The sequence below is a fragment of the Penicillium riverlandense genome (assembly GCF_028828495.1).
Source record: "Penicillium riverlandense strain IBT 135883 chromosome Unknown utg000006l_segment0_segment0, whole genome shotgun sequence".
Lineage (NCBI taxonomy): Eukaryota > Fungi > Ascomycota > Eurotiomycetes > Eurotiales > Aspergillaceae > Penicillium > Penicillium riverlandense.
Genome location: NW_026643197.1, coordinates 1,032,692 through 1,046,720, shown reverse-complemented (window position 1 = coordinate 1,046,720; position 14,029 = coordinate 1,032,692). Strand labels below are relative to the sequence as shown.

At 55.2% G+C, this 14,029-nt stretch overlaps 8 protein-coding genes across 8 annotated transcripts; 4 read left to right on the top strand and 4 right to left on the bottom strand.

Moving 5' to 3' along the window:
- Positions 1 to 65: 65 nt before the first annotated feature.
- On the top strand, positions 66 to 1,759 carry N7474_006658 (uncharacterized protein; the record flags this gene model as incomplete). Its single annotated transcript, XM_057198068.1, has 4 exons — positions 66 to 480; positions 557 to 807; positions 859 to 974; positions 1,033 to 1,759. 4 exons carry the CDS (start codon positions 66 to 68, stop codon positions 1,757 to 1,759), a joined length of 1,509 nt encoding a protein of 502 aa, XP_057051508.1.
- A 638-nt stretch (positions 1,760 to 2,397) lies between these two features.
- N7474_006657 (flavin reductase family protein) lies at positions 2,398 to 3,320 on the bottom strand (the record flags this gene model as incomplete). The annotated part of the gene is made up of 2 exons (XM_057198067.1): positions 2,398 to 3,230; positions 3,287 to 3,320. 2 exons carry the CDS (start codon positions 3,318 to 3,320, stop codon positions 2,398 to 2,400), a joined length of 867 nt encoding a protein of 288 aa, XP_057051507.1.
- A 321-nt stretch (positions 3,321 to 3,641) lies between these two features.
- N7474_006656 (mitochondrial 54S ribosomal protein bL31m) lies at positions 3,642 to 4,229 on the top strand (the record flags this gene model as incomplete). Its single annotated transcript, XM_057198066.1, has 1 exon — positions 3,642 to 4,229. The coding sequence occupies one exon, from the start codon at positions 3,642 to 3,644 to the stop codon at positions 4,227 to 4,229; it is 588 nt and encodes a 195-aa protein (XP_057051506.1).
- Positions 4,230 to 4,547: 318 nt separating this feature from the next.
- On the bottom strand, positions 4,548 to 6,554 carry N7474_006655 (sorting nexin 1; the record flags this gene model as incomplete). The annotated part of the gene is made up of 6 exons (XM_057198065.1): positions 4,548 to 4,709; positions 4,768 to 5,370; positions 5,420 to 5,800; positions 5,862 to 6,343; positions 6,409 to 6,468; positions 6,521 to 6,554. 6 exons carry the CDS (start codon positions 6,552 to 6,554, stop codon positions 4,548 to 4,550), a joined length of 1,722 nt encoding a protein of 573 aa, XP_057051505.1.
- A 761-nt stretch (positions 6,555 to 7,315) lies between these two features.
- mde1 (methylthioribulose 1-phosphate dehydratase MDE1) lies at positions 7,316 to 8,157 on the bottom strand (the record flags this gene model as incomplete). The annotated part of the gene is made up of 3 exons (XM_057198064.1): positions 7,316 to 7,427; positions 7,482 to 7,957; positions 8,032 to 8,157. The coding sequence occupies 3 exons, from the start codon at positions 8,155 to 8,157 to the stop codon at positions 7,316 to 7,318; spliced, it is 714 nt and encodes a 237-aa protein (XP_057051504.1).
- Positions 8,158 to 8,582: 425 nt separating this feature from the next.
- On the top strand, positions 8,583 to 10,386 carry clxA (calnexin; the record flags this gene model as incomplete). Its single annotated transcript, XM_057198063.1, has 4 exons — positions 8,583 to 8,708; positions 8,770 to 9,052; positions 9,114 to 9,413; positions 9,443 to 10,386. 4 exons carry the CDS (start codon positions 8,583 to 8,585, stop codon positions 10,384 to 10,386), a joined length of 1,653 nt encoding a protein of 550 aa, XP_057051503.1.
- A 571-nt stretch (positions 10,387 to 10,957) lies between these two features.
- Positions 10,958 to 12,786, top strand: N7474_006652 (CoA-acylating methylmalonate-semialdehyde dehydrogenase; the record flags this gene model as incomplete). Its single annotated transcript, XM_057198062.1, has 2 exons — positions 10,958 to 11,672; positions 11,732 to 12,786. The coding sequence occupies 2 exons, from the start codon at positions 10,958 to 10,960 to the stop codon at positions 12,784 to 12,786; spliced, it is 1,770 nt and encodes a 589-aa protein (XP_057051502.1).
- A 302-nt stretch (positions 12,787 to 13,088) lies between these two features.
- N7474_006651 (uncharacterized protein) lies at positions 13,089 to 13,922 on the bottom strand (the record flags this gene model as incomplete). The annotated part of the gene is made up of 3 exons (XM_057198061.1): positions 13,089 to 13,721; positions 13,776 to 13,817; positions 13,869 to 13,922. The coding sequence occupies 3 exons, from the start codon at positions 13,920 to 13,922 to the stop codon at positions 13,089 to 13,091; spliced, it is 729 nt and encodes a 242-aa protein (XP_057051501.1).
- Between the last annotated feature and the right edge of the window lie 107 nt (positions 13,923 to 14,029).

The following is a 14,029-nucleotide window of genomic DNA, read 5'->3' as shown; positions in this document are numbered from 1 at the left end:
TGCGACGTGCTGCAGATATTTGGACCAACCGTTTGATCCTATCACTCAAGTCGACAATAAGCAGAATGGATTGGGAGGTTAGAGGTGCTGTACTGCCAACGCAGGAGGCGCATATTATCCCCGCTTGTTCCCCAGATCGATCACGAGTGCTGGTAAGAAAGTTGACAGGTGAAACTTCAGCCACTCGGGATCTCAAGTTCGTAAACCTATCTCATCCAGATGACGTACGCCAGCAAAAAGAGGTTCGAACAGAGATCCGTCGTCATGTTATGAAGGATATAGGCCAACGACGGAGGCGCCCACGACGCAAAGAGATCACTCCGCAAGCCACCCCAACTTCTTCCTCGGAGTTGGGTAGTTACGAAGACTCTCAGCTCCGCGGCGCAATAGTAAAAAGCTTTTCGCCCAATCGAAGCCTGGCTATGCTCGGAAACTTCCCTGTTAAGGCTGATATGCGTGTGCTCGAGCTTATGCACTTTTGTAAGAGTTTCAACCTTTAACTTTGCGTCCCTGCTCATTCCATCTATTGATTCTTGCTCTATAATAGTTTATACAGCCCCTTATCAGCCATTCAGGAGTGTTTGGATTGAAGTAGCATTATGCGACCCCGGGGCATTCCACGTGACCCTCGGCAATGCTGCTGATTATTTGAATAAGATCAATGGCAATGATAGTCCGAACAAAAGCCCGGAGGTTTTAAGTCACTATAAAGACTCAACTGTGCTATTAAGACGACGTCTCAATAGCTTTGAGGAGGGTATTAGTGAAGGGGCCATTGCTAACATATTGGCCCATGTTTGTCTCGCTGTATGTCCTCCAACCTCTGCTATCAGCTCTTGACTAACCTCTTTTTCATAGATGAGACACTGCGATTGGGATGGCTGGAGTGTCCACATGAATGGGTTAAGTCTCATAGCGAAGCTACGTGGCGGATTTGCCAACGTCGGACATCGCATGTCTCTTCTCATACTGCTGTGAGCACTCTGATTCTTCTTGTTTCCTAGGAGAGATTCCTGACTGCCCCTCACAAAGATACGATCTAGCTGGTGCCATGATTTTCGACTCCCGTCCGCGATTTTATCTCCCAACAAATCTTGCCGGCACATCTAACAGATCTTTGAGAGGGGTTCCCCCTAGGTTACAAGGCTTGCTCATCCAATTTATATCGCCCACGATTGCTCCAGCGGGCGAGGCATTAAGAATGATCTCCTCAATTGCTGATGTGATCAACACCAATAGCCACTCCACAACATTCTGGCAGAGGGACATCGATGCAATCAGCTTGATTGGCCCCTGTATTCACTTTCTACTCTCTATGCCGAGGCTCCCCACTGGGTTCGAGACCATGGCTAACCTGGAAGATCTAATTGCGAGAGAGATGGTGCGGCTGGCATGTCTTATGCTTATGTCTAAGTTGAAAGAACTATTTGCTATTTCTGCGAGCGAGAGAGTTGAACTACAGGCCAGAGTTGCTGAATTTATGTCTCAGAGTGTGAAAATATTGGGGAAAAGGTACTCTGAACTGAAAAGTTGGGCTCTCGTCACCGTTGCTTTGTTACAGCACCGTGACGGAAGAGGAGTATACATGCGGGAGATCCATGAAGAGATGCGCACAATGGATATACCAACGCCATCCGACATGCTTGATATTGCAAGAGATATTGTCTGGATCGACATTTTGTTGTCACCGTACGCGGATGAGCTGGCGGAAGATATGGCGCTACACGTCGCCCTTAGCGAAGCAAGCCTCTTGAGTTGAGCACCGTTAAGCTGAATGAGAAATGCCAATCCACAGATAGCAGAAAAAGAAATTGCGAAAGTGCTTTCGTATTAGCACTATCTCAAAGCTGGGCAGAGGGGATCAATGGTTGATCTATCCAACGGGGTTGCGGGAAACTCGGCAGGATTCTCACTTCGTCAGATGTCACCCACAGAAAAGTACAAGGGCCTTATGTACGACTGTCGCATGACTCCTGATCTCTACAGTAATTTAAGTCCACAATAGATCTCTCGGGGCAAAGGTCTGGCAGGTCGTGGGAAACGGTCGAAAAGCTGGAGAGAGAGAAACGTGAGAAAATTAAGTGGGCTTTAAGCAGCCAGGCTTCGGGATTTACTATTTCAGACATCCATCCCGTCACCGTCCAAAGGCCTGACAGCTCCCCTGACAGTTTCACAATAGCGCAGTCAATCATTCCTGCGAAATTCATTATTCCTTGTGCATCCCGTAGCAGACGGTGTTGATGTAGACTCGGCGGGGAAAGGTGAGCACTGAACTGGGAAGAGCGAGCCAAAACGTGCCAGACATTATCCGTCTATATGGTACAGCCTCGTGCATAATATGTATAGAGAGAGAGAGAGAGAGAGAGAGAGAGAGAGAGAGAGAGGGAGAGAGGGTATTCAGATCTGACTACCCATCTTCCAAAATCGGGTGTTCGCATACGTCAAACATAGCCGGTCCGGCAGGTCTTCCGAATCGCCCTCGGTGGAGGCCAGTGCGGTATCGACGCTCTGGATCGTGCGAATAACAGTCCCTAGAACAATCGAATGATCATGAATATCGATCTGGTTTGCATGGAGGGCACACTCAAACACGAAGGGGAAGTCAACACTTGTTTTTATAGCATGTCTTCGCCGAAGAATGGGCAGCGGTCGTTCCGATTCAATCCCCATCTCGGGATCAGCAGCTAACCCCTCAAACTCAAACTCCCCGTGACCACCCAGCATGGACGCGAGAGTTGTATTCCCCTTTGAAAAGTCCCGGGCTAGTGTCGCCGTCGCGGGGCCCGGGGATAGTAAATGCACCAAGAACCGCCGCGAGGCGAGCAGGGCGTTTAATGTCTCTGAGGGTCGCCGCACGTTGAATGAGATCACGGGCTGCGGAGTGAGAGTGACAGTATTGAAGGATGAGACGGTCATTCCGCGGAATGCGCTTGTGTCGAGCGGGCCGGAGGGGTCGGTGGCCGTGATGATAGCGACGGGGTACGGGACTCGGCGCATGAGGAGGCGGACTTGATCAGGTAATGACGGTGAGGAGGCGGTAGTGGTCGTAGTGTGTTGGGTGCTCGGAGTAGGAGGTTTTGTTTGTTGTGCGGTTCTAGTTCCTTGTAAGGACGCTGCGGCGTCGCTGGTATACCGGCGAGAGCAGCATGGTTGGCGGCTATCAACATCGGCTTGGAGGGAGATGGAAGACCGCAGGTACGTAGGAGACCACGAGTTCAGATATTGTGTTGCTAGAACAGACGATTAGTACAAGCTCCGACGGTGCAATATTAACTGTGAAACTCACTCCAGACCGCGCCTCGCGGAAGTGGGAGCTTCATCCCGCCGAGGATCAAAGCGGGCAGAGCTCTCAAGAGACGCTCAGGGGATGGCTCAGGGGATAGCACAGAGAGAGACAGTCAGATCACAAACCCAAGTACTGCCCAGACACGGCCAATCCATATCGCAGCTCTGTCAGTTAGGATCCAACGAAGAGTCGGAGCTCTCATCCCGCAAGAAGTTCAAAACGGGCAGGCTTACGTAATTTTCCTGGCCAGCGGCTCAAACTTCAACACCTCCGTCTTCTCTTCCGCCGCGCAATAATCGCGTTGCCAACCCCCGATAACTCCTCTCGTCACCTGGTTGACGCCACCTAGACAGCAATGTCAATGCACATCCCCCTCCGCCGCACGGTGGTCACGCTCACCACGACAACACCACGCCTCCCCGGATCCTCATCATCATCCACCACCGGCGCCGCAACAACTTTCATCTGCTCTCAATGCCGCCACGCAACGCTCCTCCGGCGCCCGAAGCGTCCCTACACCTTCACGCAACTAATCACCCTCTCGGACGGTAGCACCTTCACGCACCGCACCACCTCGCCAGCACCCGTCTACCGCTCCACGCGCGACACGCGCAACTCACTCCTGTGGAACCCGTCCAGCAGCAAGCTGATGAATGTGGAAGAGGATGAGGCCGGTCGACTAGCTGCGTTCCGCGCGCGCTTTGGTCGCAGTTGGGATGCTAGTTCGCCGGCTGCAGAACCTGCCTCTGCCTCTGCTGCTCCAGGTGCAAAGGGGGAGAAGACTGCCGCCGATGCCAAGGCGGATGAAGAGGCTGCGAGGGCAGCCAAGGCGCAGGCGCAGGCCGATCAGGAGGAGGAGGATAACTTGTTGGATTTGATTAGTTCATTTGGGCAGGATGAGCCTCAGCATGGGCCTGGGTCGGGGTCTGGGAAGAAGAAATAAGGTGTCTTTTTTTTTTCTCTCTTTTGTTCCTGGCTGTACTATATCAATTGGGTTGATACTGTCTCATCAAATAAATTCTCATCATTTGTATATTCGTTACGTATTCTACACCGCAAGAGTATTTTTCGACAATCGCAACAGTGGTATTTGGATGAAGATTATCAAGTGGAACAGATAAAGGCGCAACAACTCGCTTCGACTCTCATCAAGTTATACCGTGACATAAAGATAGTTGAAAAGACGGATCCACCGCAGAATAAAACAGGAGCCAGCTTCGTATTTTGTACAGAAGATCCGAAAGCACTGGGCAACCGGATATCACGACTCATCTTCCGCGGCCACGGCGGCTGGTTCGCCGCTAGCAGACGCCGGGGCAGATCCCTCGCCGCTCTCGCCAGCCGTCGATGGAGGGACGTAATAGGGAAGACCCTCTTCGCCGGCGTCCAGTTGCAATAAGAATGTCTCCCAAAGTTCAATCAACTGCAGTGTATGTTTGTTAGCCATGAGAACGTACTTCGGTATGAGAAATATAGCCTACCTCCTTCTGAGCCTCGACGGCACTCTCCAGAAATGTCTCCACGCCAGACTTAAAGTCCTCTACCTTCTCCTTCTCGAACCTCTGTAACTCATTCCGCATCAAGCGACCCATATCCTCAAACAAAAGCCGTGTCTGGTGGACCTTGCGCTCCGCATCGGCCACATCGGCATTAACCTGGTTCAGTCGGTCTTGCTGAGACTTGCCTTGGCGCAGCAACTTATCTTGCGTGTGCTTGCGTTTTTGTAAATCTGACTCGGCGGCATGCCAGCTGTGGAAGGCCTTTTGCCGCTGTGAAAATGCCATCTTAACGCTGCCAATCAGGCGGATGTACTCGTCGATCGTGATCCCGAGCGTCAAAACGTCCTGCTGCGCCTGACGCTCATATAGCTCGCGAATGCGCAGCTGCAGTTCTGACAACCCGTCTAGCGGGGTGGACAGCGCGGGAGACAGCTCGACCGCGGCCAAGGCGTGAAGGGAACCCGAAAAGTCGCCCGCGGCGTCGGCAAGACCCTTGCGCTGCGCAACTACCGTATCGATGGCTTTTAGCAGCCCTTTCAGTTGGTTCTCCAAAGCATCCAGATAGATCTTGCGGTCGTGGAACCACTATTCAGATGTCAGTAATGGCAGTTGGGATCGGGTGAAGTGTGCTCACATCGTCGTGCTCCACGAACTTGCCGCCTCCCCCGACGGAAATGCCGAACGAGCTCAGCATGCCTTTGCTCTGACCAATATCCGGCTCCCGGTTCTCCTTGTTCTTGACATCAGCGGTGAACGCCTCACTCTCCAAGAAGATTTTCAAATCCGCATCATGTTGGAGGATCGGATGAGCCGCAATTTTGTTCAGCATCCGCTCAAGCGCAGCTCTCCGGGACTCGACGAAATTCGTATCGAAGCGGCCAACAGCCTGCTTCTCGGGCGGAGGCGCAACAACCACTCCCGGGTTACTGTTGTGTAGAGAGTTATAAAGCCAAAGGAAGTCGCGGTATCGCCGGCTGACGGCGAATTCAGGCACGCGGTATGCCTTGGATGTAGTCTAAACATACCCCGAAACTGTCAGCCATTGACCATTCCCCCACGGAAGAAATGTACAGTACCTTTGTCCGGACTTGATAGACGGTGTGACTGCTTGTTAGATCTCCCACTTTGTGCGGATCCCCCACGTTGATGTCAAATGTCGGCTTCGCGGCCTGTTCCACACTGACACTAGGCTGTGATTGCCGTTTTGCGCCCTCAGCATCCACCGGCAGTTGCACGGGCGGGGGGCCTCGGAATCCGCCACCATCCTCTTCTAGAGTGACCGAGTCTCCTATTCCCCCACTAGAAGCTTGAGAGGGCGACGAAAGTGGGCGCGTACCGCGTGCAGCGAACGGTTCCTTCTGAGGCGGTGCTGGGGCTTCATCGGCGGTTGGAGTAGTCTCGGACGGGGGTTCTCCCAGCGGGCCGAGCGGATCAACGGTGTTATCGACGGCTTCTAGTCGTGTGGCCTGGGCACTAATCTTGCGCGTTCCTCGCGGGCCTCGTCTGGTGGGCGGCGAACGAACGGCGGGGCCGCTGTCGGCCTGAAGTTGGGCGGTCGCTACAGGGTAAGGAGCTGTTAGTGAAGGGTTGATGGGTTAAACGGAATGACTGGAAATCACACACCCTCCTCCTCAGTCATTGGCTTCGACGGGGCCTGGTCGCTTTTGAAGTGCGAGGGCTCATCTGGAACGCGAGTCAGCTTGGGGAGCAGAGAGGTGGTATCATGACTGCCTACCGCCCCATGGGGAGTCACCGGAGTCGAGATCCATGGCGTTTGCCGGAAGCAGGCAGGTTAGACGGAGACAGAATGGGCGTCAATGGGAATCAAGAGAATGATATGAACCGATCAAGAGCTGGACGGGGAGGTGGGAGTTGGCTTCGTAGAGCTGGAGCAGGTCAAGCGGAGTGGGCGGTGGGTGGGAATGGGGATGGCAGAAATGCTGACCGCTCAGGCTGCTTGTTTGGGGAAGTATATAACTAGGAAGCAGGCCCTCCTCACCTGGCAGTCTACGGCACCTGGTCTTATTCTTATGCCCGTACCATAGCTTCAGAACGACACATCCTTCTTACGTCCACCTGATGCCAGATAAAGGTAGGGTATACCGAGCTAGATGGTATACAGCCAGCCTGTATTCCTGACAATATTCCGTCGTGCAAAGATGGATTTCGTCGTAGACCCAGACTATGCCTCCAATTGACAGCCTCGTGCAGTTCCTCCAGTACAAGCGACAACGGCATACTGAAGCGGATCGGAACCATTGGGATCTGCGATATTTCGCAGCATCCGAGAGGACGATAGAAAAGAAACTCGGTTTCATGTCCCATTAGAGTATACCCCAGCAAAGCGAAGTTTGTAGAGACAATAGACAACCGTAGTGGCGTGTCGCACATTCACCAAATGGCATAGATCGGAGACTATAAATCACGCCAAATTGGGACCGGTTTGCAACTTATCCGCAGTCAGTTTAGACGGTATACCGAACTCTGTCATATTCATCTACACATAATGCTCATAAGCTGGATATCATATCTATTTCACCCAGGGAAGGCCCAGCTTGTGCATTTCCACCGCCAGCTGGAACAGATAGTCCAGACTCTCACACTGGGTCTTGGCCTTGGCGACATTGTCTCCCCAGACATAACTGCAAAGCACAATTAGAGGGAACAGAACATATTAACCAACAGCCAGCACTTACATTCCATGTCGACGAACCAGCACCGCATAGGTATCCGGGTACTTGTTCATGGCGGCCTCCAGGCCAGCGGTCAGGTCCTCCTCGAAGGCCGTGTTCTCGATAATGGGAATCCGCAGCGTATCAAAGAAGCCCAGCATGCCCTTCCCCTTGCCGCGCGGAATCCCCTTGATCTGCTCGATGCTGCTAATCTCAAAGCAGGCATCGGGACCCTTCTCCCGCTCCACCAGCAGCGTCACCAGGACGGCCCATTGCGAGTGCGTGTGGATGCAGCAGCCGGCACCCTGTTCAAAGGCCGTGAGGAACAGCGGCGTGCAGGCCGAGGGGTTGAGCTTGAGCGGTTTGCGGATGTAGTTGCGCTCGGTGGCTGGGTACTTCTTGGTGGGCCACTGGAGGACGAAGATGTTGTGCGGCTGGATCAGTTCCTTCTGTACCCCGGAGGGGGCGATAAAGATGTGGTCACCCTGGCGGATGGAGGTCTGATATTCGTCATGATCATGATTAGCGCTCACGGCCCCTTGGTTGGCGCTGGCTCTGCAAAATCGGTACTTACGCCCCCACCGGTGCCGGTGACCCAGCCCCAATTGTAGAACTTGCGACAGAGGTCAGGGATCAGGTTGGCCGGGTGCTCCGGGTCGGCGGACTGGACCAGATGGTCATTGTTGGTGGTGTCGGACATGGTGCGAGGGGAGATGGTAATCTAAACCAGACCCGCTGGTGGGGAGGTGTTGCGACGAGGAAGGTGTGGTGTGACCGCCGAGCGGGAACAGTGGTCCAGCAGAGAAACAACATAATAAACGCGGATGGAATCGAATGAAAACAAGGACAATTACATCAATTGATTGAACCGGGAATACTATTCTGATTATTCTTCTGCCCCCTGTAGGGTCGTAGTGAGTGTAACTATACCCGGTAGAAGTAGATCGAAGGCCGCCAGGGCGCACTAACCTGATTGGGCGTGCAGCCAAAGAGGCCACCTCACTGTTCGCGCGAGTATATAACCTCCGCTTCTCCGCTTTCCTTCACGCTGTCACTTCGTCTCTCCCCCAGGTGCTGTGCGCTTCCCATTTCTTCCCCTTGTTTCCTCACTCCATTCATTTCACCATGCGCTTCTCCACCGCGCTCACATCGGCGCTGGTCTCCTCGGCTACCCTCATGGGCTATGCCTGTGCCGAAGAGGAGGCTGCCCCAGATGCTACCAATGATATTATTGACAAGCCCACCTTCACCGTAAGTGACTCCCCCGACCTCCAATGGCATCCCCCACGAGTCAACCACTCACTCTCCCCAGCCGACTACCCTCAAGGCCCCCTTCCTCGAGCAGTTCACCGAGGGCTGGGAGTCCCGGTGGAAGGCCTCCAACGCCAAGAAGGATGACCCCAAGTCGGATGAGGACTGGGCCTACGTCGGCGAGTGGGCCGTCGAGGAGCCGACCGTCCTGAAGGGAATGGAGGGTGACAAGGGCCTGGTCGTCAAGAACGCCGCTGCCCATCACGCCATCTCCGCCAAGTTCCCCAAGAAGATTGACAACAAGGGAAAGACCCTCGTGGTCCAGTACGAGGTCAAGCCGCAGAGTAAGTCGCGCACATTCCCCCATACACACAATTGGCCCGTCGGTTAACCGGTAATTTACAGACTCCCTGGTCTGCGGTGGCGCCTACCTGAAGCTCCTCCAGGAGAACAAGAAGCTCCACCAGGAGGAGTTCTCCAACGCTACTCCCTACGTGATCATGTTCGGTCCCGACAAGTGCGGTGCCACCAACAAGGTCCACTTCATCTTCCGTCACAAGAACCCCAAGACCGGCGAGTACGAGGAGAAGCACCTGAAGACCCCTCCCGTCGCCCGCACCTCCAAGGTCACCTCCCTGTACACCCTGATCGTCAGGCCCGACCAGACCTTTGAGATCCTGGTCAACGGGGAGTCCGTCTCCGAGGGTAACCTCCTCGAGCACTTCACCCCCCAGTCAACCCGGAGAAGGAGATTGATGACCCTAAGGACAAGAAGCCCGCCGACTGGGTTGATGAGGCCCAGATCCCTGACCCAGAGGCGACCAAGCCCGAGGACTGGGACGAGGAGGCTCCCTTCGAGATTGTCGATGAGGAGGCCACCATGCCCGAGGACTGGCTGGTGGACGAGCCCACCAGCATCCCCGACCCCGAGGCCGAGAAGCCCGAGGACTGGGATGAGGAGGAGGATGGCGACTGGATCCCGCCCACCGTCCCCAACCCCAAGTGCAGCGAGGTCTCTGGCTGCGGCAAGTGGACTCCCCCCATGATCAAGAACCCCGAGTACAAGGGCAAGTGGTCCGCGCCTCTGATCGAGAACCCGGCCTACAAGGGTGTCTGGGCGCCGCGCAAGATCCCCAACCCCGCCTACTTTGAGGACAAGACCCCGGCCAACTTCGAGCCCATGGGCGCCATTGGCTTTGAGATCTGGACCATGCAGAACGACATCCTGTTCGACAACATCTACGTGGGCCACTCCGTCGAGGACGCCGAGAAGCTCCGCAAGGAGACCTTCGACGTCAAGTTCCCCATCGAGGAGGCTGAGGAGGAGGCCACTCGGCCCAAGCCCGAGACCCCCGAGGCGCAGGGCCCCAGCGTCAGCTTCAAGGAGGACCCCGTCAACTTCGTTCTCCAGAAGGTCGACCAGTTCGTGATCCTGGCTAAGGAGAACCCCGTCGAGGCCGTCAAGGCCGTGCCCGAGGTGGCCGGCGGCCTGATTGCCATCCTGGCGACCATGGTCTTCATCATCGTGAGCGCCATCGGCGCCAGCAGCCCGGCTCCGGCCCCGGCCAAGAAGGACAAGCAGGCCGGCGGCAAGGAGAAGGCTGAGGCCACCAGCTCCTCTGCCGACACTGGCAAGGGCGGTGCGACCAAGCGCTCCACGCGGTCGTCTGCCGAGTAAAGGGTTGTTCGTTCTAGGGGGAGCAAGGGAAAAAAGATGAATTACCCAATAAAACCGCACACAGCGATTGCTGTTCCATGTTGATGATGTTTCTTTCGGGATGTAGTAGTATCTAGTTCCAGGCGTGAATTTGAGTTGCATTCCCCAGTGCCAGTATTCACCACAATCATTCTCGGCCACCTGTCCGATGTGGGTCGGCCAGTCCCTCTCCCATTGTAGACTAATCATGGATCGTGCCCAGCCGTACCAGTCGAGCTAAATACGCCGCGGTCCATTCGGAAAGTCCTGCCTCCCCGTCATTGATCTGTGTTTACTTCCTCATGTTCCTGTCTCGGCCACGGTGGGCTCCCTGATTGGCTGTTCTCGCCGAGTCCTTATCGACCAGCCCCGATAGTTATGTAATCATGGGGAACATTGATGTCCTGTGGTTATTGTCGGCCCTGGGGTAAATCCCGTTCGAAGGGTGTTCCACTACAGCTTATAGTCTCTCCCTTCGCCACTTCTTCTTCTCTCTCTCCCCTTTTCTATCTCGCCCTACCTGATTGTTTCATCCTTCCCATCTCTTCTCACAATGGCCGCCCGTCGGTCCCTGGCTCGTGCCCTCCCCGCTCTCCGCGCCGCCACTCCCCGCACCCCCGTATCTGCCCGCTCTCTCACCACCACCACCACCAAGTCTACCACTCCAGCCATAGCAAACATGGCTGCACGCACCGGTTCCTCTCCTGCCTCGCTGACGGCTACTCGACGACTCCACGCTACAGCCCGGCAGCTCAACGGCGGAACTACTTCGGCTGCCACAACCGCAACCGAATACCCGACGGACCACCAGCCGATCGCCAACCCTATTGACACAGCCAACTTCCTCGACAACGAGTTTGTGCCCTCCAAGGCGTCGACCTGGATCGACCTTCACGACCCAGCCACCAACAACCTCGTCACGCGTGTGCCCCAGAGCACCGATGAGGAACTGCAGGCGGCTGTCCGCTCAGCCGAGAAGGCCTTCCCCGCCTGGCGGGCTACTTCCATCATGGCTAGGCAGCAGATCATGTTCAAGTTTGTCAGCTTGATCCGTGCCAACTGGGACCGTCTTGCTTCCTCTATTACCCTCGAGCAGGGCAAGACGTTTGCCGATGCCAGGGGCGATGTCCTGCGTGGTCTCCAGGTTGCTGAGACCGCTTGCGGTATCCCTACTCAGATGACCGGAGAGGTGTTGGAGGTGGCTAAGGATATGGAGACGCGCAGCTACCGAGAGCCGCTCGGTGTTGTGGCCGCTATCTGCCCGTTCAGTAAGTTGCCCGCGAATATCTTGTGTGAGAATGAAAAAAAGTACTGATTGATGATTCAGACTTCCCTGCCATGATTCCCCTGTGGTGCATCCCCATCGCAACGGTGACTGGTAACTGCCTAGTCCTCAAGCCATCTGAGCGGGATCCCGGCGCGGCAATGATCCTAGCCGAACTGGCCAAGGAAGCCGGATTCCCTCCGGGTGTCATCAATATCGTCCACGGGTCCGCGAAGACTGTAGATTTCATTCTCGACGCACCCGCCATCAAGGCTATCAGCTTCGTCGGCAGCAACCGGGCCGGCGAGTACATCTACACCCGTGGCTCTGCGAACGGTAAGCGCGTGCAGGCTAACCTGGGCGCTAAGAACCACGCCGCTGTCCTGCCCGACTGCAACAAGAACCATACGCTCAACGCCATTGTCGGCGCTGCGTTCGGTGCTGCCGGCCAGCGCTGCATGGCTCTCAGCACGGTGGTCATGGTCGGCGAGACAAAGGAGTGGCTACCTGACATCGCTGAGCGGGCCAAAGCCCTCAACGTCAACGGTGGCTTCGAAGAAGGCGCAGACCTGGGTCCTGTCATCAGCCCGGAAAGTAAGAAGCGCATCGAGGATCTGATTGCCAGCGCTGAGGCGGAGGGCGCCACCATTCTCCTCGACGGCCGTGGCTACAAGCCGAAGAACTACCCCAACGGCAACTTCGTCGGTCCCACAATCATCACCAACGTCACACCAGACATGAGGTGCTACCGCGAAGAGATCTTCGGCCCCGTCCTCGTCTGCGTCAATGCGCCCACCCTCGACGACGCCATCAACCTGATCAACTCGAACGAGTACGGCAATGGCGCTGCTATCTTCACGCGCTCGGGCCCGACTGCTTCGCGCTTCCAGAAGGATATCGAGGCTGGCCAGCTGGGTATTAACGTACCCATCCCTGTGCCGCTGCCAATGTTTTCCTTCACTGGTAACAAGAAGAGTATTGCCGGTGGCGGTGCGAATACCTTCTACGGCAAACCTGGTCTGCAGTTCTATACCCAGCAGAAGACGGTGACCAGCCACTGGCGCAGTGAGGATGCGACCAGCACCAAGGCGAGCGTGGTGATGCCGACTCACTCGTAGAGTGGGAAGCAATGTTTGTCCATGATGATTTGTCTTGTTCTGAAATTATCATCCAAAAGAATGATTTTCCTTTGCCTGGACCGAGATGTCCATTGCGCTGTGTGTATATATGCTCTCTTGAGATCAATCCATACTTGATTCTATAGTCTAGTCGCCTACATCTAGCAATTACATCAACATATCCTACGCACCAAGGCATAATAGTATGATCTACATTCGTCTCATCATTGAGCAAGAGACCAGCAAATCGCAACTAAAAGATAGCTAAGCTAATAACAACCCATCATCCTCCCTCCACCATCTTAGTACTCAACCTCGAGCTCCTCCTCACCCTTCTCCTCTCCTTCCACCCTTCTCGCATTGAAAGTATAAACCAACCTCGCAAGCTCAACCTGTCCGTCCTTAGCAACAGCCACCCGCCGCGTATGCCTCCTCTCGCCATCAACAATCTCAAACCCCCAAATCTGCTCCCCGGTCCAGTTATACTCCTCATTCTTCACAAAGCTCTGCATCCACAACCCCTTGCCCTCTCCAAACTCGTCTCCCTCGCCATTATCATCAACGACAAACCCATCCGCCTTAGACCCATCAATCAGCGTCTCGCCCCGCAAAAACTTCTGCACACGCGCATCCGCCTCCGGCTCCCCGACCTTGGTCTGGAATTCAATGGCTGGGCGCACGGCGCCATCAACCTCGGTGCCGCGCAGCATTCGCGAGCGCCCTTTCAGTGTACCGAAGATGTTGTCTACGTGTTCGCGCTCCTCCCAGTCTAGCACGCGGTGCTCGGAGCTGCCAGTGATTCCGCCCGTGATCACTTGGTCGATGTCGATGTGGTACACGCTTTTCTTGGCGGGATCAGGGTCGGCGTACGAGTGTACGTGTAGGGTCACAGTCGCGTAGGGGAGGGCTTTGCGGAGGAACCAGCTCATTCCTTGCTGGTGGGTGTTAGTATTGGGGGATATGGAGAGGAGTGACAGGAATGGACATACCAGAGCGAGGATTGGGTCCGCGGGGTCGGACAGGGTTGCGTCCTGTTACACAGTTAGTGCGAAGTTCAGGGACTGGGAGGGGGTTAGACGTACCATCACCCACTCGCCATTGAGATTCTTGATTGTGATATCGGCGGGAGCGGCCATTGTTGGTTGCGGGGAGTATGTAGAATGCGGGGTGGTGGGGAGTTCGTTCAGGGTAGTGTGTAGGGGTACGAATGGAGAGAAGCAGCTAGTAGAGGCAATTGCAGAGG